Source organism: Patella vulgata, chromosome 3, assembly GCF_932274485.2.
Source record: "Patella vulgata chromosome 3, xgPatVulg1.2, whole genome shotgun sequence".
Classification (NCBI taxonomy): Eukaryota; Metazoa; Mollusca; class Gastropoda; family Patellidae; genus Patella; species Patella vulgata.
This window is the reverse complement of record NC_065881.2, coordinates 40,807,145-40,831,313: the sequence shown is the minus strand read 5'-3', so window position 1 is coordinate 40,831,313 and position 24,169 is coordinate 40,807,145. Positions and strand designations below refer to the sequence as shown.

Below are 24,169 nucleotides of genomic sequence, written 5' to 3'. Positions count from 1 at the left end.
GTCTCTTTTTGTGGAGTTTTGGGTTTGAACCCAAATTAAGCAATGTACAATGAATAACATGATTTATTACAGTGTACTGTAAACAACAATCACAAACATGGTAATACAAGAGAATCATACAAAAACAGACTTGTAACGGACTTCAGAACAAATCTCCACCATGCCGCTGGTTGCCATACCTCTGCCACAATGCTAGCAGACAAATCAAAACATGACTGTAGTAACGACAATGAACTGATTATTGATTATAATGATAGAGAAAATAATTATAGACATATAACAATATCATGTACTACATGACAACATCTTTTCCCAAAATGATTAATAGGTTTTAACATATTTGGTAGTAATGCTGCTTAGATGGGTGGCTATTCTGGACCAACGAAGTGAGGTAGTTCGGGAACCATTCTGAGAGCGACACAATTAAGATTTTCGTAGTGTTTTAACTTTCAACCTTTGACCCTTTTCAGGATATCTGAGCAAAACCTCTAGAGACCTTCTAGTCCAGCTAAATCCCCTCTGAAATCTTGTTTTTGCTGTCGTAATACAAACAGTAAAATTGTGACAATATTCCTTGTATCCAGGATAACAAAGCTATAAAAGGTGGCAGTTGCCATGATTACAGAACAATACTTATTATTTTTTAGAAGATCTGGTTTTTAAAGAATAAAACAAAAATGATCGCAATAAATATTTCTCTGAATTTTTTTCAGAAGCCAAATTAGGAATTCCTAAACATTGGCAGATTGACGACAAAAGTAACTTAAATGTTGTTACTTTGGCACCATCTGATTCAGAGTATCTAATAGTTCAGAAAAACTTTGCAGCTTCCGGACAAATTGTGAAAAAGGTAATAAAAAAAGTAGATTTCTGGCTTACCTTGATGCACTTTCAAGATACTTTCAGTGGCCAATAAACTACCTTCCCAAACACTGCGATCGAAAAATGGTTGTTGACAAATCAGAATCAAGAACCTTGATCTAATTGTAATATGGTTTTTATACGCATACATTTTCATGTGGACGTATATTGTTGTCACTCCTGTCTATCCGTCTGTCTGTGGACACTATACAGGCCACAATTTTTTTTCCAATTTTGACAAAACTTGAAATATAGGTTTATATCCCAAAGATCTCGGTTCCTTTAGATATCGGCATGTATAGACCCTTACTTCATGTATTATGGCCCTGATTGTATGAAAAATCATGTTTTTAGCTTGGGGGGGGGAGGGTTGGATGGCCTAATGTAGGCTGGTTGGAGAAGGTGACAAATCCAGCTTTGTGGGAAGAAATTCCTACCCAAATGATTTCTTCATTTTCTGAAACAACTATGTCCCTAGTGTTCCAGAAAAATTTTCCCCGCCGATCAGAGTTGAGCAAAATTTTTTACAGCATTTTAAAATTTTGACCCCCTGGGTCAACATAATGAAACTGACAACCATTTATAACTTCAAAAATATCAATTTTACACCCTAGAAATGTATTATCAACATATAGGAAAGTGATACCAAGGATTCCAGAAATGATGTCAAAAATAACGTAAGACGTCACCGTGACGTCAGAATACAAAATGGCGGAACTATGACGTCACTGTGATGTCAAAATTCAAAATGGCGGAGACGTGTTGTGAATAAAGCAACAACAGCAAGCAAATAGACAAGAGGAACATTCTGGACACCATAAAATATTCATTCGGATCATCATCAATAAAATCATCAAAATATTCTTCAGTTCTGATTTGTTCTGCCCCGTACCAAATTCATCTTCTAAATCAATGCTGATTTGTTGGCTATTCAGACAACCCTCCCCATGGCATCCTCCACGCGCTTCAACACATTTCAAACCATTCTGTGTACAAGAACATGACGAGCATTGGTTTTTCAACGATTTACATTTACACCGAATGAAATTCAGAACGTTGTCTGGTGCTGATGGAAGAACAGTCGCGATGGGAACGTATCTATTCTCTATCACTTGCCCACCCCAATTCACAAGGTCGACGCCATCGCGACTAGTTCATCCCAAATTCTAACCTTAACATGGACGCGGTGAGCATGCTGCTCGGCTGAGGCAGCAGTCTATTGATTTGAATGGAAATTTTTTCAGCGATCATAGCTTTGTACCTTAGGTACCGGACTTTAGTTGTGACAATACATTACACAGAATAACCTTTCTCCAGCTTCAGATACTTCGGACTGGGAACTTCCAGGTGAAGCTATTGTCTAGCTTGCTTCCTGAAAGATATCACTGTTTGTATGTTTAAGAAGTCCCAATTCACAGCATCCGAAACAACCAGAAGTGGTATCACACCCAGACCAGGCGTGAATGAACAATAAATTGTCTAATACAGTTTTATCCATTGCGCTGCAGACTGATTTTATGTCATAGGTGTTGCGCTTTTTGTCCAAGTGGCAAAGATGAATTGTCGCCATTTCTGGTTTCGCGTGGTGCAGTAATGAGACCAAAATATCTGTGTCATTACAGGTTGACCATTTCTACATAGTCAATGCACGTCTTCGTAATAGTGACATCTGCATCACCATTGTACCATTTTGTCGGGACTCCATGGGATTCAAGATCGTTGACTACCTGATTGATTAGACGGATTTTGTTTTCAGTGTTGGCCAGAAACTGGCCTTGACTATAGATAACTGTGGTGTCCGATTTCAGAGAAATGTCACTGTTCCTATATTTAGACGTAGCAGCTCGGCGCTCGTGCTCATGATCCTTAATATTTGGTTCATAGCCGTCGAACACGATGAATATCTCCAACATCTTAGAAAACTATCGGTCATTTGTAAAAAGATTTCCCTCGCCAATCGTCGTGTTTGGTTCATAGCCGTCGAACACGACGATTGGCGAGGGAAATCGGGCACCAGAGAAATATATACGGCTTTGTGCTAAACCATCGCTTGGAAAACATATCCAGAATATCGGGAAAATATATTTCTTACCGAAAGCATATACTCGTTCTTTCAGATAAAAATAAGATTAGATGATCAAACATTGATAATACAAGATGTTTTGTAAATAAAATATCTAAAAGATAATAGAAGATATAAATAGTTAAAATAAAGAATGTCATTATTGGACTCTATAGTAGAGGGGGTTCATCATGAAATCGGGGGGATTGGATGGCCGAATGGTTATCACGTGCGCGCTGTATCATACGGTCTGTCATTGAGTCAACTGGCGGGGTGTTTCGTTTCCCCGGTTGTGCGTGACAAAGAGTATGGTCGCCTGTCCAACCTCGTAGGTTTTCTCCGGGTCCTCCGGTTTCCTCCCACTACAAAAGACCCCTACGCGCAAGCGAATTATTGAAATAGAACTGAACATAGTTTGTGTCGAGTGGACGTTAAACCCAATTTCTCTTTCCCTATGAAATCAATAGAAATTACTGTAAATTCGGGAAGGCAATAATTTTATTGTTGGGCTAATATACTTTTTTAATTTTACATTTTAATTGAAATATTGTACAGCTAATGGGTGATACTTGGCAATACCACCATGGATATCTCTATGTCTTAATCCAACGCAGTTCAGGATTTCAAAAGGTGATGGAACGCCATATCAAAGCTAAAAAGTAAAACGTGTGTAAACTTTACACATGTACGTCGAGTTCTATATTTAGAAATTAATTTTTGAAGAAAGCATTATAAAATATGGAAGCTATTTCTACAATGTGACAAAACAAAATTAAACGATTCTCTTTAACTGGGATTTTAGTTATCTATATAACTGTTATCTTATAAGTCAACAAAAGTTTCAGGTATATCTTCGTGGATTTTGCAATCCCGGGGTGTGAATTATTGTTTTATCTTTTGTTGATTAGCTGAATAAATATAGGTTTGTTTGATTGGTTGAATATATCGAATTATTTATTGACACAGGTGAAATGGTTAGGTTAGGTTTTATAACAGGGGCAAAGTCAGAATATATATTGTCTACCTATTTAAGAAAAGAACACCACCCACCACCATTTAGACGTAGCAGCTTGGCGCCTGTGCTCATGATCCTTAATATTTGGTTCATAGCCGTCGAACACGATGAATATCTCTATCATCTTAGAAAACTATCGGTCATTTGTAAAAAGATTTCCCTCGCCAATCGTCGTGTTTGGTTCATAGCCGTCGACCACGACGATTGGCGAGGGAAATCGGACACCACAGTTATCTATAGTCAAGGCCAGTTTCTGGCCAACACTGAAAACTGTATTAGACAATTTATTGTTCATTCACGCCTGGTCTGGGTGTGATACCACTTCTGGTTGTTTCGGATTCTGTAAATTGAGACTTCTTAAACATACGAACAGTGCCATCTTTCGGGAAGCTAGCAAGACAATAGCTTCACCTGGAAGTTCCCAGTCCGAAGTATCTGAAGCTGGAGAAAGGTTATTCTGTGTAATGTATAGTAACAAAAGTGAGATACCTCTGACTAAAGTCTGGTACCTAAGGTACAAAGCTATGATCGCTGAAAAAAATTTCCATTCAAATCAATATACTTCCTCCAACAGCTGCCGCGGCCGAGCAGCATGCTCACCGCGTCCATGTTCAGGTTAGAATTTGGGATGAACTAGACGATGGCGTCGATCCTGTGAATTGGGGTTGGCAAGTGATAGAGAATAGACACGTTCCCATCGCGACTGTTCTTCCATCAGCACCAGAAAACGTTCTGAATTTCATTCGGTGTAAATGTAAATCGTTGAAAAACCAATGCTCGTCACGTTCTTGTACAAAGAATGGTTTGAAATGTGTTGAAGCGCGTGGAGGATGCCATGGGGAGGGTTGTATGAATAGCCAACAAATCAGCATCGATTTAGAAGATGAATTTGGTACGGGGCAGAACAAATCAGAACTGAAGAATATTTTGATGATTTTATTGATGATGACCCAAATGAATATTTTATGGTGTCCAGAATGTTCCTCTTGTCTATTTGCTTGCTGTTATTGCTTTATTCACAACACGTCTCCGCCATTTTGAATTTTGACATCACAGTGACGTCATAGTTCCGCCATTTTGTATTCTGACGTCACGGTGACGTCATACGTTACTTTTGACATCATTTCTGGAATCCTTGGTATCACTTTCCTATATGTTGATAATACATTTCTAGGGTGTAAAATTGATATTTTTGAAGTTATCAATGGTTTTCAGTTTCATTATGTTGACCCAGGGGGTCAAAATTTCAAAATGCTGTAAAAAAATTTGCTCAACACCGATCGGCGGGGAAAAGTTTTCTGGAACACTAGGGACATAGTTGTTTCAGAAAATGAAGAAATCAATTGGGTAGGAATTTCTTCCCACAAATTTTCTATCTCGACCAGACTAATGGTGAGCACGTGCGCACTGTATTATTAGGCCAGTCATTGAGTCAACTGGTGTGGTTTCGAATCTCCGGTTCTACGTGACAACCTCGTGGGTTTTCTCCGGGTCCTCTGGTATCCTCCCACTGCTAAAGACCCCTACAAGTAAGCGAATTATTGAAATAAAATTTTAAAAAATAAACCATATGTTAGTCCCGAAATTACCTAGTTTGTGTCGAGTCAACGTTAAACCCCATTTCTCTCTCTCTCTCTCTCTCTCTCTTTTTAGCTTGGGGACACTCTAGAGGTCACAGTTTTTATACGCCCACATTTTCATGTGGACGTATTATGCCGTCGCCCCTGTCCGTCCGTCCACAATTGTTTGTGGACTTTCTACAGGTCACAATTCTTATCCCATTTTGACGAAAATTGAAATATAGGTTTATCCTCAAAAGATCTCGGCTGCTTTCGATACTGGCATGCATCCGATCGAAAATTTTTGAATAATGCCCCTGATTGTACGAAAAATCAAGTTTTTAGCTTGTGGACCCTATAGAGGTCACAATTTTTATCCCATTTTGTTCAAACTTGAAATGTAAGTTTACAACCCAAAGATCACGGCTCCTTTCAATATTTGCGCATATCGGACCATAACTTCCTGCATTATGGCCCATGATTGTTCGAAAAATCACGTTTTTAGCTTGTGGACACTATAGAGGTCATAATTTTTATCCGATTTAAAAAACGAATTATTATATCACCGTTACACCCTAAGGACGGCTGAGTTCGAATTTCGTGAAAATCGGCCCAAAATTGACAGACAAAATGGCCGCCGTTCGTTCTCAAATAGCGTAAAAATATCGTATGTCAAGGTTGTGGACCCTATAGAGGTCACAATTTTTATCCGATTTTGTTGAAATTTGAAATGTATGTTTATAACCCAAAGATCTTGGTTCCTTTCGATATTCGCGCATATCGGACCGTAACTTCCTGAATTATGGCCCCTGATTGTACGAAAATCACGTTTTTAGCTTGTAGACACTATAGAGGTCATAATTTTTATCCGATTTAAAAAAACGTTTTATTATATCATCGTTACACCCTAAGGAAGGCTGAGTTCGAATTTCGTGAAAATCGGCCCAAAATTGACAGACAAAATGGCCGCCGTTCGTTCTCAAATAGCGTAAAAAAATGGTATATCAAGGTTGTGGACCCTATAGAGGTCACAATTTTTATCCGATTTTGTTGAAACTTGAAATGTATGTTTATAACCCAAAGATCTCGGTTCGTTTCGATATTTGCGCATATCGGACCGTAACTTCCTGAATTTTGGCCCCTGATTGTACGAAAAATCACGTTTTTAGCTTGTAGACCCTATAGAGGTCATAATTTTTATCCGATTTAAAAAAACGTATTATTATATCACCGTTACACCCTAAGGACGGCTGAGTTCGAATCCGATTTTCTTATCCGATTTTAACGAAACTTGAAATATAGGTGTATCTCCAAAAGATCTCGGCTGCTTTCGATATTGGCATGTATCAGATCGAAACTTCATGGATTATGGCCCCTGTTTGTACGCAAAAACACGTTTTTAGTTTGTGGACCCTCTAGAGGTCACAATTTTTATCTGATTTTAAAAAGTGTTTAAATATTACAGTTACACCATAATGATGGTTTAGTTCGAATTTCATAAAAATCGGAAGGAAACTGCCAGACAAAATGGCTAGTGTTAAAGTATGTAATACCACGGTTGTGGACCCTATGGAGGTCACATTTTTGATCTGATTTTGATGAAACTTCAAATATATGTTTACATGTATACTCAGCCAAATTAAAAACTTGACACTCAGGATTTTTGGGACTAGATTTTTAATATTTGGTTTAAGGCAACTATTTTAGTGTTATGTTGTGCACAGACGACCTTGACATCAACAGAAAGCAAGAATACGTCTCGCCGAAAGTCCTTGACATTGATAACGTTCGTGATGTCACAGTACCCCCCAAAATGAAATTCACAGACTTGGAGAACAATCGGAATAAAGTGTTTAGTAACGGTTGTGGCCTCCTCTAGCGTCTCGTACTGCCACACAACGTCTTCTCATGGATCTCAGAACATTAGTAAACATTACCCGAGGAAAATGTCGCCACTGCTCAGCAAGAGCATGTTGAAGGTCCTGCAACGTCAGTGGTGGATTCACTTGCTGACGAACACGTCGACCCAGTTTGTCCCAGATGTGTTCAATAGGATTAAGGTCGGGGCTAAACGACGGCCAATCCAGGACATGGACACCGGCATTTCTTAAAAATTTCTGGGTAACAATTGCTGTATGGGGTCGAGCATTGTCTTGTTGAAACGTTAGTCCAGGCCCATGTCTCTGCATAAACGGAAGAAGAACAGGTTACAAAATCTGATCCCTGTACTGGACAGCATTTAAGTTCCCTTGGACAACAACAAGAGGAGTACGTCCATGTGCACAAAAAAGAACCCCAAACCATGACGCTGCCGCCACCAAATCGGTCAACTTCTCTGACGCATACTTGAGCGTAACGTTCACCTCGTCTGCGGTACACTCGGGCCCTGCTATCGGCAAATCTCAAAGTGAATCGAGATTCGTCACTAAAGACAACCGAATTCCACTGTCTTTGAGTAAATCTTATGTGTCTTGTGGCCCACACAAGTCGGTTACGGCGATGAAGAGGTGTCAATATTGGTCCATTATAGGGCCTCCGAGCTCGAAGACCAGCAGCCTGCAAGCGATTTCGAACAGTTTGTGCAGTTACCCTTCCACCAAACATCTCTCTACTTGTGGAGGTAGCAGTGACAAATCTGTTTCTAAGATGACGTAATCGTATTGCTTGATCTTCCTGGAGTGACATCACACGTGGCGCTCTCGCCCTTGGGCGGTCGGCAATAGTTCCAGTTTGAAGCACTCTCATTCTAAGATTAATTATTGTCTGGCGTGAACAATTAAAGGCTCTTGCAACAGTGACCACAGACTGACCAGCATAGAGCCTATCTATAGTCCATGCACAATTCCTTGTAAACGCTCTTCAGGTCAGATTCTGTGCAGAGTCACCCTTTTGCATTGTTTTTATATGCCCACATTTTCATGTGGACGTATATCGTCGTCGTCCGTCCAGAATTTGTTTGTGGACACTCTACAGGTCACAATTTTTATACGCCCTCATTGAACCTTGGTACATCCATTGTCTGTCCGTCCGTCCGTCCGTCCGTCGTCCACAATTTCTTGTGAACACTCTACATACTACATTTATAGCACGTAGACGTTCTACATTTGAAAGGCGCGGCATTTTCTAACAAAGATGAAAATAACAATTTTAATTTGTTTTTCCAGTTCAAGTTACGTGTGCGTGTTCAGTTTAAGCAAACTTGCATCGATTGACCTCACGAGTTTGTGTTTGCACGTGTTTTTCAGGTTTTTCATCCACGTGACTTTACAATTTTATGAAATTAAAGGCTTCTTACTACTTACTATCGTTAGAAACACTTTAAAATTTATTTGACTTGCCAGAAAAATTTTTTTTGTGAAATTCATTAGTGTCAAGTTTTTAATTTGGCTGAGTATATATCCCAAAGATCTTGGTTCCTTTTGCTATTTACGCATACCATACCGTAATTTCCTGGATTATGGCCCTTGATTGTACAAAAAATCACGTTTTTAGTTTGTGGACCCTCTAGAGGTCACAATGTTTATTCAATTTTAAAAACCGTTTAAATATATCACCGTTACACCATAATGATGGTTGAGTTCGAATTCAATAAAAATCGGAACGATACTGCCAGACAAAATGGCTAGTTTAAAAGTATGTAATACCACGGTTGTGGACCCTCTAGAGGTCACAATTTTTATCCGATTTTGATGAAACTTAAAATACATGTTTATATCCCAAAGATTGTGTTTCCTGTAGATATTCACGCATATCAGACCGTAATGTCGTGGATTGTGGCCCCTGATTGTACGAAAAATCGCTTTTTTTTTTCTTTTTTTTTTTTTTTTTTAGCTTGTTCTCTGTCCATCTCTTGCAAAATGTTGGCGTATGTTGTTGGAAACTGCTTGTCTATCTTTAAAGCAAGATTTTAACTAAGTGTTAATTGATGTGTGATTATATACCCTCTTCTTATTACAACAGTTGTGCAGGACATTAATATATTTTTTTGCAGATTGAGAGAATAGAAAACCGGTCGCTTTATGAACAGTATGTTTCTAAAAAACGCCAAATGGAACTAGAATTACAAAGGCCAACAGTAGAAAAGGATATTCTATGGCATGGTACTGATGAAAATTCTATATTTAGTATTAATAATTATGGTTTTAATAGAAGCTACTGTGGTAAAAATGGTAAGGTTTTGATTTATTAACATTGATTACTAGCATTCATTTATGATGTGCCCTCATGTTAGGGAGCCTAGTCAAAATCACATGAGCGTACAAATGATGCACTTCAACAATGTCAAATATATTATTTTTGTATGCCCATATTTAATGCGGACTTGAATTGTCGTCATCCTAGTCCATGCACAATTCCTTGTAAACGCTCTTCAGGTCAGATTCTGTGCAGAGTCACCCTTTTGCATTGTTTTTATATGCCCACATTTTCATGTGGACGTATATCGTCGTCGTCCGTCCACAATTTGTTTGTGGACACTCTACAGGTCACAATTTTTATACGCTCTCATTGAACCTCCGTACATCCATCGTCCGTCATCCACAATTTCTTGTGAACACTCTACAGACTACATTTATTATCTGATTGTTTTGAAATTGATATATGTTGTTGGTATTAGTGAGATGAAGAAGCCTATTGATCACTTTGAAAAATATTGTGGATGCTCTAGAGACCAAAGTTATCATTCGATTGACTTTAGATTGATAAACAGAGTTTAAGGTCTTGAGACAAACAAGTATATTGATTTTCAATGAATTTTGATAACTTGAACAGCTAAATCCATGATATTAAATGCTTGGTATATTTAACGTTAGCATGGGGCAGAACTTAAAGCCAAACAAATTCTAATGATTTTCTGATAATAACTTAAAGATACATTATGGGAGATAAGATAAAGAGATGGCAGTTCTCGCTATAATAGTTAAAATAAACAGCATAGTCTCGATTATCCACTTTTTCTGATTTAATTATCTTTGGCCGTTAGCGGCATATAGGAATCTAATCCAGCCTACATCGAAGGCTACCCTTGACATCGAGAGTTTATTATGGTCTGGATAAGTTAATTAATGTCTAATAGGGTGTTTCACTTTTCACTTTTTTGGGAATTTCTAAGGTTTCTACCCGTCACCGAAGTCCACTCGGGGTCAAACTTACACCGTAATATTTTTAGAATTTTCTTGCTGAAAATGGCTGCCGGCGGCCATTTTTTCCAAAATTGCGACTATTTTCTGGATTTTCGGACGTTTTGAGCTTGACAGATCACTTAGAAAGGCCAGGTATGGCTTGTAATGTGTCTATTTTATGCTTTTCAGGTATGTAGAGTCCATTTCCACTATCTTAAATAAGATTGTCAGAATCCAAGATGGTGGAAATCCAAGATGGTGCCCCAAATCTTCTATTTTCGTGACATGGAAAAGCAGTTTTCAAAGACTATGTCATTCTGAACATCATTTTGGCCCTGATAATAAATTTTGCACTCATAAAATTCATTATCAGGGCCAAAATGATGTTCAGAATGACACTGATCTACCTTTGGTTGAAAATGGCGCAAGGTAATGACTGAAGGTGAAGTTCCGATGGAGTATATTCACAACACTATTAATCTGGCAGAACTATGACTGAACCTGGAAGTTGTTTACAAAGTTTTTTTTCATGATTGATTTTAGTAGCCTAAGGTGTCCTCTTTCAGAATGTGCCGGGTGAACCTCAGTAACCCTTGAGCATTCTGAGAAATTCAAGATGGCATCCAAGACAGCCGGCATTTCACTAAATACACTGAGCTCGTTCATTATGTTGTGGCGATTATTTCACCAAACCAAACTATATCTAGAGACAAATTATATATTTCTTGATATAGTAGCAAATGAGTGATACAATAACACTACATACATGCCTATCAGGAGCACCAGGACGACATGGATGGGCCCTGGAAAGGGGGGGCACAAGCTGTTTTTTGAATATTTAAAAAACCCCAACAAATTCTACCCGTAAAACACGAAAATAACTAGGTAATATTCAGTTTAATCGTCTAGTCATGTTTCTGGCTGCAACCTGCAAAATACTGTATAATCTAAGCCATCCCTAGTGTAGCTACAAGCACACGTACTACATGTCACTCTTGCATCCACATCTGATGAACCACGTAACAGACTCCGGAGCACGTTGACCGGTTGTAATGTTCTCAATTTAGTGTCCTTAACCAAGCAATATAGTTCCTGCGGACTACGATCTTCCAGTCAAGGCCACACAATAGCTTGGTGATGACATGTTTTTACGTTCCCTACACATGCATCATTCTTTGGAGCAAGACTACATGGTTTAGGTGGGGATGATGACGACAGATTTCCCGTTTTGGATGCCTATACCCTCCAACGTGTTTCAGACAGCGATTTGCAATAGCTCTGTCTATAACAAGCTTCTTACAATGGAATCACCAATCGAGGAAAGAACAACCGTTGACATTGGTTCAACTTCTGAGAAACATGTCCTGTACCATTGAAATCCTGTCAGCTCATGCTCTTATTGGATGTGACACAGTTACTTGCTGTTACGTCGTGGGGAAAGGAATAGCTTTGAAAGTGGTGAGAGCTTGATTGTATTCTCTCTCCAGACGCTCTAATAGAATCTGTGCTTGTACAGGCCACTGTACATGTCAGCTGGTTATGGACAAAGTTCTAGCAAATCGATGTCCGAAACACGCTGGAGGGTATGCACAATTGGACATCCAAAACTGAAATGTATGGTCAGCATCCCCCCCCCCACCCAAACCATGTAGTCTTGCTCAACGAATGATGCATTTGCAGGGAACTTGATCCGGAACTGTTTTGCTGGGTGAACGTTACTACAGTGAGAACATTACAACCGGCCAACATGCTCCAGAGTCTGTCATGTGGCCCTGGAGCTCCTGATAGGCATGTATGTGGTGTTATCATATTACTCATATGCTCCTATGTCCAGAAATATAGTTTGTCTCTAGATATCATTTGGTTTGGTGAAATAATCGCCCCCAACCGCCGCTAACGAGTTAAAGGGCCATATTATCTGGTATTTTGGATTTTACTATCATCTAATCACCCCACAACATAATGAACGATTTTAGTGTATTTAGAGAAATGCCGGCCGTCTTGGATGCCGTTTTGAATTTCTCAAAACGCTCAAGCGTTACCAAGGTTCACCCGGCACATTCTGAAAGAGGACACCTTAGGCTACTTAAATCAATCATAAAAAAACTTTGTAAACAATTTCCAGGTTCAGTCATAGTTCTGCCAGATTAATAGTGTTGTGAATATACTCCATCGGAACTTCACCTTCAGTCATTACCTTGCGCCATTTTCAACCAAAGGTGGATCAGTGTCATTCTGAACATCATTTTGGCCCTGATAATGAATTTTATGAGTGCAAAATTTATTATCAGGGCCAAAATGATGTTCAGAATGACATAGTCTTTGAAAAATGCTTTTCCATGTCACGAAAATAGGGAATTTGGGGCACCATCTTGGATTTCCACCATCTTGGATTCTGACTATCTCATTTAAGATAGTGGGAATGGACTCTGCATACCTAAAAAGCATAAAATAGATACATTACAAGCCATACCTGACCTTTCTAAGTGATCTGTCAAGCTCAAAACGTCAGAAAATAGTCGCAATTTTGGAAAAAATGGCCGCCGGCAGCCATTTTCAGCAAGAAAATTCTGAAAATATTACGATGTAAGTTTGACCCCAAGTGGATTTCAGTGACGGGTAGAAACCTTAGAAATTCCAAAAAAAGTGAAAAGTGAAACACCCTAATGTCTAATTGATAATTTAGATAACATTTCAGGCCTAAAGAAAGACTTGTAATAAGCAGATTTTGCTCTTGCATAATGCATGTTTAATAAGTTGTTACTCTTAATCAGATTTTAGTGTATTATAAATGTTTCATTACCGACAATAGAAAAAATATGTGACAACTCTTGTTGACTGCTCGGACGACTTAGCTTCTGTGGGCGTATGTTTCGTTGCCTGCAGGGCTGTCGGTAATTTTTCACAGTTGATTAGCAGCACTGCTAATCAAAAAGTCCAGTTTCAACGTAAAACACCTAAATAACAAGAAATTACTTTAATTCATAACAAATATGATTAGATTCCATTCTGACTATTAGATTTTTTAGCACTGCCACAAGTACTTGTGACAGTTTGTGAATGTGATGTAGACATTTAGTTAGGTCTTATGTCTGAAGCCAATTCTTGACAGTGACTTCCGAAGCCCCATTCATTTTAATTGTTATTTTTTTGTTACATTAGAAATCTTCGTTAGAAAACAATTTCGTCTGCTTTTTATCGCATATTACTATTTTTGTTCAATCGGGCGCACCTTGATTAACTAGACACACGCGATATAAACAATAATATTTTACGGGAATTTTTACTTTGATTGATCATTTTACAATACGTTAACATGTATTTATTTTTTATACGCCCACATTTTCATGTGGACGTATATTGTCGTCGCCCCTGGACGTCCGTCCGTCCACAATTTGTTTGTGGACACTCTACAGGTCACAATTCTTATCTGATTTTGACGAAACTTGAAATATAGGTTTATCTCGAAAAGATCTCGGTTCCTTTCGATATTGGCATGTATTGGATCGAAACTTCATGGATTATGGCCCCTGTTTGTACGAAAAATCACGTTTTTAGCTTGTGGACACTATAGAGGTCACAATTTTTATCCGATTTTGTTGAATCTCCGTTACACCCTAAGGATGGCTGAGATCGAATTTCGTGAAAATCGGCCCAAAATTGACAGACAAAATAGCCGCCGTTCGTTCTCAAATAGCGTAAAAATATGGTATATCAAGGTTGTGGACCCTATAGAGGTCACAATTTTTATCCGATTTTGTTGAAACTTGAAATGTATGTTTATAACCCACAGATCTTGGTTCCTTTCGATATTCGCACATATTGGACCGTAACTTCCTGAATTATGGCCCCTGATTGTACGAAAAATCGCGTTTTTAGCTTGTGGACCCTATTGAGGTAATAATTTTTATCCGATTTAAAAAAACGTAGTATTATATCACCGTTACACCCTAAGGACGGCTGAGTTCGAATTTCGTGAAAATCGGCCCAAAATTGACAGACAAAATGGCCACCATTCGTTCTCAAATAGCGTAAAAATATGGTATATCAAGGTTGTGGACCCTATAGAGGTCACAATTTTTATCCGATTTTGTTGAAACTTGAAATGTAAGTTTATAACCCAAAGATCTCGGATCCTTTCAATATTCGCGCATATCGGACTGTAACTTCCTGAATTATGGCCCCTGATTGTACAAAAAATCGCGTTTTTAGCTTGTGGACCCTATAGAGGTCATAATTTTTATCAGATTTAAAAAAACGTATTATTATATCACCGTTACACCCTAAGGACGAATGAGTTCGAATTTCATGAAAATCGGCCCAAAATTGACAGACAAAATGGCCGCCGTTCGTTCTCAAATAGCGTAAAAATATGGTATATCAAGGTTGTGGACCCTATAGAGGTCACAATTTTTATCCGATTTTGTTGAAACTTTATAACCCAAAGATCTCGGTTCCTTTTGATATTCGCGCATATTGGACCGTAACTTCCTGAATTATGGCCCCTGATTGAACGAAAAATTGCGTTTTTAGCTTGTGGACCCTATAGAGGTCATAATTTTTATCCGATTTAAAAAAACGTATTATTATATCACCGTTACACCCTAAGGACGGCTCAGTTCGAATTTCGTGAAATTTGGACCAAAACTGACAGACAAAATGGCCGCCCCTCGTTCTCAAATAGCGTAAAAATATGGTATATTAAGGTTGTGGACCCTATAGAGGTCACAATTTTTATCCGATTTTGTAGAAACTTAAAATGTAAGTTTATAATCCAAAGATCTTGGTTCCTTTCGATATTTGCGTATATCGAATTGTAATTTCCTGAATTATGGCCCTTGATTGTAGGAAAAATCACTTTATTTTTAGCTTGTTCTCAATACATCTCTCGAAAATGTGGGCGTATCCTGCCTGGCAGCCGCTGGTTTATTTAGGATTTCAAGGGTGCTGACGACGAAAATCGTAATAAATGCACTCCTTTCATAACAAAACATCCACAACACATACGGCATAATATTCAAATGATAGTGTTATACTGAAGAACAATCTATACATTAGTAGTCTGTTGTGTATATTATACCTTAGTGCCAGCTAGTGGTCAGGAGATTAAGATTGATGATTGGATAATCATCAAAGAATCCGCCACAGCTGTACACGTGTTTATTTAACACGTGAATTAAAATAAGATTTTGCTTGTACGATAGGTCTATTATTTTCAGGTACCGTAATGTTATCAAAATATGAGTCCCTACAGAAATGTCAATTTCATAGTCAAGAAATGCTTACATTCACTTTCGTACATTTTGGCTTTGATGTAAATATCAACATTATTCAGAGGATACTCAATGGTAGGGTGACCCACGCACCTACAGAAATACAGTCAACCGCTAATAGTTCGAGACTACCACTGAAGCGTGCACATTCGCCGTGTCGAGGCCAACTTTCTGACAGTATGATACTATAAATAGCCATGGCACGTGCAATTCTCTACAAATCTATCAACTATTACAGCCGTAAAAAAATTATTGTTGACGATTTTGAATAACAGTAAAATTAAGCTTCTTGGTTATTACAGCAGATTTAGAAATTACGTTCGTTTCATTTTTTAAATCGCTTTATCATTAACTGTACCGTTAAGAGCGGCATCTTTTGGTTTAGTACAAATAATATCTCAGAAACACTCGGGTTAGACAGGAACATGATACTAGCAGTAGTTTCATTTTACTTTTACAAGCTTCTTAAAACAATTGTTGAGCTAGCTAACGTGCTCATTTCTAAATTCAATTTCTTGTTCTAGCTTTCTGTTATGTTTCGTAAAAAAGTAGTCTTGATTATCCCGACCTGTCAATCAGCCCTAGAATGGTCGATAGACTGGTTAAGCGAGACTAATTTCAAAACAAGGGCACATAACCTATCTTTTACTCAAAAGTGTCTGGATGTTATGGACGACACATGGATCCAGTTTTCAGTCTATTATTTATACATGATTAATGGTCATAGCTTATTAAGTACAACATGATCGTTTATTTAGTGACTATAATTGTGTGAAACTGATTTGAGGCTTGGCATATATATAAATATTGTGGCGAAATTGTCGAGATATATGGAGATATTTATTTATGGTGGGTCACCCTATCAATGGCAGAATATTTATCGATAATGCCTTGCACATGGTGTCTGGACCAATCAGCAAACGAGTTGAGTAGACAGCATGGCAACAGGCGGAGTTTATTTATATTTTTTAGGGGTATTAAAACTCGATTGCATCCGTTCAAAATCAATTCATCGACAATATTTTGATCATATTTGTAAACTAGAGATGCTCTGCTTTACAACGATGCCAATTATTATTCAAGAGGAATGACCGGTCGTCCCGCTGCGAGTGAAGAAAAATAACTAATTTCGCCGAGAATTTTAAGAAATAGGACAGATTTAAGAATATGGTACTCTTACAAAACATTCAAATTAAGGCTGTGCAAAAATATCAATATAATCGATAATCGGTAGAAGTTATTTAGCGATACGATAATCGATATTGAAATTCAAATATTGATTATCAGTATATTTACCTTCTGACGGCAAGTTACGGTCACTTTCACATGACTGAACTTGCCGTAGTCTGGCATGCAGACGAATGAACGAATACACAACGTCAACACAACAACTATTTTCCCCCTCTGCTTACAAACTGGCACATTTTAAATATATATTATTGTAAAAAAAAACTAAACTTTAAGATTAAATACATTATTTTAATATTTTCGTTGTTTTTATTGTTATTACTAGTTGAAACTAAAATAGGTCACGCACTTTGTGAACAATGACGATCGCACGTGATATAGTAAAATTAGAATTATCTCCCTTCTTTGCTCTTGATTGATTTGTAGAGAAATTGTCTGCTTTCACCATAAAACTAATTGTATTATTAATGATCAACTCAGCTTTTATTACTAAATCATGTCAGATACAGCCCACGTTTTTGACTTCCCGGGAAAATATCTATATCTCTCGTAATTTCTTGGAAGAATTCTACTTTGGTTTTCGTAAAAATTAACCAATCATAAAAATCCTACTTTGAAAGCCGGTAATTATTTTTTTATTGTCCAATCAATAGACGCCTTCTATTATATTTTATTCTATTATTAGTAACACTGTGTGATCGCCAGTAACTTGCAAAGAGAAACCATGTATTGTCTTTGTATTTATCGGAGATATTGGAATAAAAAAAAGGTTCAAATGAATCAAGAACAAAACTTAGAATAATACTAAAGTTAATCCTACATTTAGCAACTAATTATTTTACATTAATTGATTTTTTTACGTACATCGGCACAGTATTAGACTAGGATAATAACACTACTGTAACTCGATCAACACAAATAACAGGTCGGTAAAGTTCGGTTTTTCCGGAAGAATGATTGATAATCGATTATTATCGATAATCGCTGACAAATTCTTGCCGATAATCGATATTGAAATTTCATATCGATTCCCAGCCTTAATTCAAATATAGGTGTTTTAAAATGTTTTATTGCTATTTTGATCTTTTGTGTCGATAGATAGTATATTTATAGAGTGATTTTTGTGAAAATCTCAATTTCGATCAAAATCAATATTTTCACTTATTTTGTCTTTATCTCATTATTTTTTCGTGCGCATTTCGACTCGTTTAGCTGTGGCCAGTCACATATCACCATTCCACCATAATGAAGGTTGAATTAGAATTTCGGGAAAATCGAAATGAAACTGACTGACAAAATGGCCGTTTTTTGTACGGAAATTGTGTATAAGTATGTAATACAAAGGTTATGGGCCCTCTAGAGGTCACAATTTTTATCCGATTTTGATAAAACTTCAAACGTATCCTTATATTCCAAAAATCTTTCTGGATTATGGCCCCTGATTGTTCAAAAAATCGCTTTTGTTTTTAGCTTGTTCTCTATCCATCTCTTGCAAAATGTGGGCGTATCCTGCCTGGCAGCCGCTGGTTCAAACTTGCTGGGATTGGTTGGTTAGAAATATGGAGGGCTGTAATCAGATTTAAAGATACAAGATAATCTTACGTGGACCTATTGACACTGTCACAAAACCTGGTATAAACACTACATATTTTACAGCTTAGTCATCAGTCAGTTCACATTGTTTGATACACCCTATTTCACGTGACTATATTATATTTGTCACATTTGACCGTCATCTGTCCACTCTGCTCAGTCCGTCTGTTAATACGTCAACAAATGGCTTGTTACCCAAGATAATTACTGCCAGAGTTATGGCCCTTGATCACTTTGAAAAATCTTGTGGACGCTCTAGTGTCTAAAGTTAATATCCGATTGACTTTAAATTTATACACAGTGTTTAAGGTCATGAGACGAAGAGGTCTATTCATTTTCAGTGATTTTCGATAATTACTGCCAGAGTTATGGCCCTTGATCACTTCAAAAAATCTTGTGGATGCTCTAAAGGCTAAAGTTAATCTCATTGACTTTAAATTTATACACAGTGTTTGAGGTCACGAGGCGAAGAATCCTATTGATTTTCAAAGATTTCTGATAATAACTGCCAAAGTTATGGCCCTTGATCACTTTGAAAAATCTTGTGGACGCCCTCGAGGCCAAAGTTAATATCCGATTGACTTCAGATTGATACACAGAGTTTAAGATCTTGAGGCGAACAAGTATATTGATTTTCAATGAATTTTTATGACTTGGAACAGCTAAATCCATGATACAGTATTAAAAGTTTTGTATACAAAACGTTAGCATGGGGCAGAACTTTATAAAAACCAAACAAATTCTAATGGTTTTCTGAGTTGTTGCTCTTAATAAGATTTTAGTGTATTATAAATGTTTCATTACCGAAAAAAGTAAAAATATGTGACAACTCTTGTTGACTGCCCGGACGATTTAGCTGCTGTGGGCGTATGTTTCGTTGCCTGGCAACCTATCTTTATATTTTACACTGACATTTATTGCTTTAAATCTCTCTAGTGCTAAAACAGAAAATTTCACCTTTTGACCTCCAGGGTCACAAAGAACAAAAGTGAATTTAGCAAGTTTACATTTTTATTGAATTGGTGATTACTTTCAGTCATTTTCAGTTTACTTTCACGATACAAGAATGGCTGCGCATTCACTTTCCGTGCAAATAAACTCATTTGACCTTTGACCTTGAATATCTCGAAAACGCCCCAACGGCGGACTGATTACCACTTGGCATGGTATTCTACGGAAAATTTTACTGTAGAAAAGTTGGGTCTGGTTTTGTGCCCATTTGATGGACACCCCTCCGCACTGAGCCTCCAGACTATTTTAAAAAGGATGATACCTAATGATTTTCAACCAATTTCAATGATCATTTTCTAAATTACTTCCCTTCAATACTAGGAAATTCTATGTCATGCAATGTTTTGAAACTTTCATTTGAAAGATGATGCAAGATGGATTTTCAATAAATTCCAATTAACATTTCAAAGTTATTCCCCAGGTTATTCTGCTATTATTAACTTGACTAGAAAACCGTGTAAACTATATAAAGGCAAAGTTAATTATTTTAATGTGGTGGGTGTATATTTAATTACCTTGCAAGTTTTCCCTAATCATCATCATGGACAGACCAAATGAGGGTGTGGTATTAACAAATGTGAATCTTTCTTTCAGCCACAGTACATGGACAGGGTGTTTACTTTGCTGTAAATTCATCATATTCTGTCAATTATGCAAGACAAAATAGTAAAGGTGAGCGTAAAATGTATCAATGTAAAGTATTGGTTGGAGATTATACACCAGGAAACAGTGCTTATAGAGTTCCGCCAAACAAACCCGGCACCACACAAGTTTATAATTCATTAGTAGACAATACTTCAAACCCTTCAATGTATATTATATTTAATGATACACAAGCTTATCCAGAATATCTTATAACATTTTGAAGTTTTAGTATATATGAAGGATTTGTTAAAAGAAGACATGTTCCATGCAAAATTAATTTTAACATACCGTTTTTTTAATCTTGTACTTCAACTTATATTTCAGTTTTATCTGAGCTTTGTATCTGAAATTCTCAAATAATATAGAATGTTTTCTGTAAGCTTTTTACATTTTACATCTAATTACTGTATTACAGAGAGTTTGAAACATTGGGTTTCAAAATTCCTGTATTTGTAGTTTTACCTAGATGGTGATAAATGATCAAAATGTATATAATTTATTTGAAGAACTTGTTGTTATATTTTAGTGAATATATTTATATTCTCACAAACTTAATGTAGAAATGGGATTCTGCAATTCAGAATTATCAGTCTTATTATGTTTTCATCTTTGTCTAATGACATTTCTTTATAAGCTGCATTGTGTGTGATTGGACGACTGGAGATCTAAACCAGTCTAAACCGGTGATACAGAACATTCCTTGGAGTCATCTCTTATAATAAGCCTTGTTGTCTTGATAACCCGACTTAGTTACATGTAATACAAACAATTTTAGTATGCAAGAAATTTAATTTTCAGACCTATTTGAGAAAAGTTGGAATTTGTTGGATACAGTATAATAAGCTGTAAATTGATATGATTATGATTTTACATCATGTATAGACTGCACATGATTTGTTTTATGAATTATAACATTGCTTCTGAATATACTTCAAATCAAATTATTTTATGAATGCCGATTTTTCATTAGCTGAGAGTTAAGTAAGGTCTAGAATATGCTATGACAGAAAGTTAAAATTCTAGATTCTTAGCCAATGAAAAGTCAGTATGTTTTAAATATTTTAGTTAAAGTTTTTGTAAATAAGGCCTTATGGTTATAAAAAACATAAAAATCAAGAATAAATCCATTAGTTTTGTGAATAAGACCTTATGGTTATAAAAAACAAAAATAATTTCATTTACAATACATATCTCCTCTTATTTTATTCTAGATTCCAATTATACCTGCTTATACCAATATAAATATTGAGTGTCATCTTGAATATATACTCAGAATGTTTCTTCACCCCCATCCCTCTCTGTTTCCTACAAATTCCACAAAAATGTAGCTGATTTTAACTGTTCCTTCATCATGACCACATACAAAATAAATGTAACATTAAAAGTACTGGTATCAATTGATAAAAAAAATGAGGCATGTACAATGTGACTGCTGTAGTATTTTGATGTAACTGAAATGAAAAGTTGATACATTGTCATTATAGTTCATGTAGGACTCAAAATATCTATCGTCATTAATACTGATAAATATTTGATAAAAATGTAGCTACTTACCCTTTTTATGTCACCCCTGTCAGTCATTCACATTGTACTGTGAACATCTACAGACTACATTTATTGTCAGATCTTTTTTCAAATTTATTTATGTTATTTATATTAGTGAGACGGAGAATCCTATTGAATTTCTGTGCTGCTTGAGCTATGGCCCTTGTTTCGCTTTGTACAATCTTGTCAACACTCAAAGCACAAAGATATTATCCGATCTGTATGCGATTTATGGGACAGAGAAGCCTATTGTAAATTGCTTTGAGTTATTGCCCTTGTTTCAATTTGTAGAATCTTGTGAAGGTTGTAACATAAAATTGATATGCATTCTTCAAATTAGCGAAATGAAGAAGCCTAATTTCTAGAGTTAAAGCTCTGAAGATTTTGATTTTTATTTACCCAAAAATTCACAATGTGACAACCTTTATGTACTGCTCGGATGGTTTAGCTGCTGTGGGGTTGTTTTATTTATACATCAATACACAAGAAGTTTGGCCATAAATAGATATCAACTGGTCAAGCTGATTTCCTAAAAGTTTATTAATGAATTGCCTTTAAATGTTCTCTGTATGTTAAAACACCTATTTATTATTGGTCAACCTTCCAGTGTATCAAATAGAACTTCATGATAGCATTCCAGTTATTGCACGTACTCACTTTAACTAAACTTATGAATGCTCTAGAGATGTTGCAGCCAATTTAGCTTCACCCTTTTTACCTGTTAACTTTGTTAAATCATGTGAGTAGTCTTAACAACAAAATTTGTCATCCAATCATCTTGGAATGAAGCATTTTACTGATTAGTGAACAATGCAGCCTATCAGATTTTGACAATTGTCATTAATTACTTCCAGAGTTATTGTCCTTGCTCACTATGTAGAATTTTGAAGAATGATACAACTTCACATTTATGTTTTGATGTTATACATTTTGTACATATATACTTTTATATATATATATAACTATGCACCATTTTAAGTCCAGTGTTAACAGGTTAACATAGTCTTTCATTGGTGTAACACACTTATTCGTATTCATATTTATTCAGTATACAAGGCCATTGCCCAAAGTACAATGTAATCATAGATTATTTAAGTTACACACAATATATGTACAAACAAGTTATGTTAATGCAATTGAAATATTTAACTCTTTATAGTTTCATAGCATTGTGTACAAATTTCGCAAGGTTACTGCTGGACTTGAATTAACCCATTCTCTCATAGAATTAAAAATTGAGTGTTTTGACAAGATTAGTGTTTACACTAAATTAGCTTATAACTGTTTGCCCAAATTTTATATATCATATATTTTGTAAATAATACTGTTTACTCACTACACTTTTTTTATTTATTTGTTTAGCGTTTTCCGAGATTCTACCTGGATTATCGCCCTTATTGTTAAATTGTTTGACGTTCTCCCCCACCCCACCCCCAGTGACCACCGGAATTTGATCCAGAACTGTTTTGAGAACAATACAACCAGCCAACTTATTCCGGAGTCTGTCATCAGATGCGGATGCAAGAGTGACATACTATGTAGTACACTTGCTTGTGGCTGCACTAGGGATGGTTGCAGCCAGAAACACGATTAAGGGATTAAACTGAATATTGCCTAGTTTTGTGGGGGATGTTTTGCGGGTAGAATTTGTTTTTTTAAATGTTCAAAAAACAGACTGTGCCCTTTTCAGGGCCGGCCCATGTTTTCCTGGAACTCCTGATAGATATGTATGTACATTATTTTGCACATTTTCATGTGGACGTATATTGTTGTCGCCCCTGTCCGTCCGTCCACAATTTGTTTATGAACACTCTACAGGTCACAATTCTTATCCGATTTTGACGAAACTTGAAATATAGGGTTATCTTCAAAAGATCTTGGTTGCTTTCGATATTAGCATGTATCAGATCGAAACTTCATGGATTATGTACGAAAAATCACGGTTTTAGCTTGTGGACCCTATAGAGGTCACAATTTTTATCCGATTTTGTTGAAACTTGAGATGTAAGTTTATAACCCAAAGATCTCGGTTCCTTTCGATATTCGCACATATCGGACCGTAACTTCCTGAATTATAGCCCCTGATTGTACGAAAAAATTGCGTTTTTAGCTTTTGGACCCTATAGAGGTCATAATTTTTATCCGAATTAAAAAAACGTACTATTATATCACCGTTACACCCTAAGGATTTAAAAAAAAGTACTATTATATCACCGTTACACCCTAAGGACACCTGAGTTCGAATTTCGTGAAAATCGGCCCAAGACTGACAGACAAAATGGCCGCCTTTCGTTCTC

The 24,169-nt window shown here is 36.6% G+C and overlaps 1 protein-coding gene across 2 annotated transcripts in view; it reads left to right on the top strand.

The window, feature by feature from the left end:
- LOC126814530 (protein mono-ADP-ribosyltransferase PARP15) overlaps positions 1-23,210 on the top strand; it is an 84,651-nt gene extending 61,441 nt beyond the window's left edge. For both annotated transcript variants that reach the window (XM_050539729.2, XM_050539731.2), the window contains 3 exons: positions 714-850; positions 9,489-9,666; positions 20,277-23,210. In XM_050539729.2, the coding sequence (XP_050395686.1) occupies positions 714-850; positions 9,489-9,666; positions 20,277-20,548 (587 nt within the window). In that variant the 3' untranslated portion in view covers positions 20,549-23,210. The remainder of the gene's footprint in view (positions 1-713; positions 851-9,488; positions 9,667-20,276) is intronic.
- Positions 23,211-24,169: the final 959 nt, after the last annotated feature.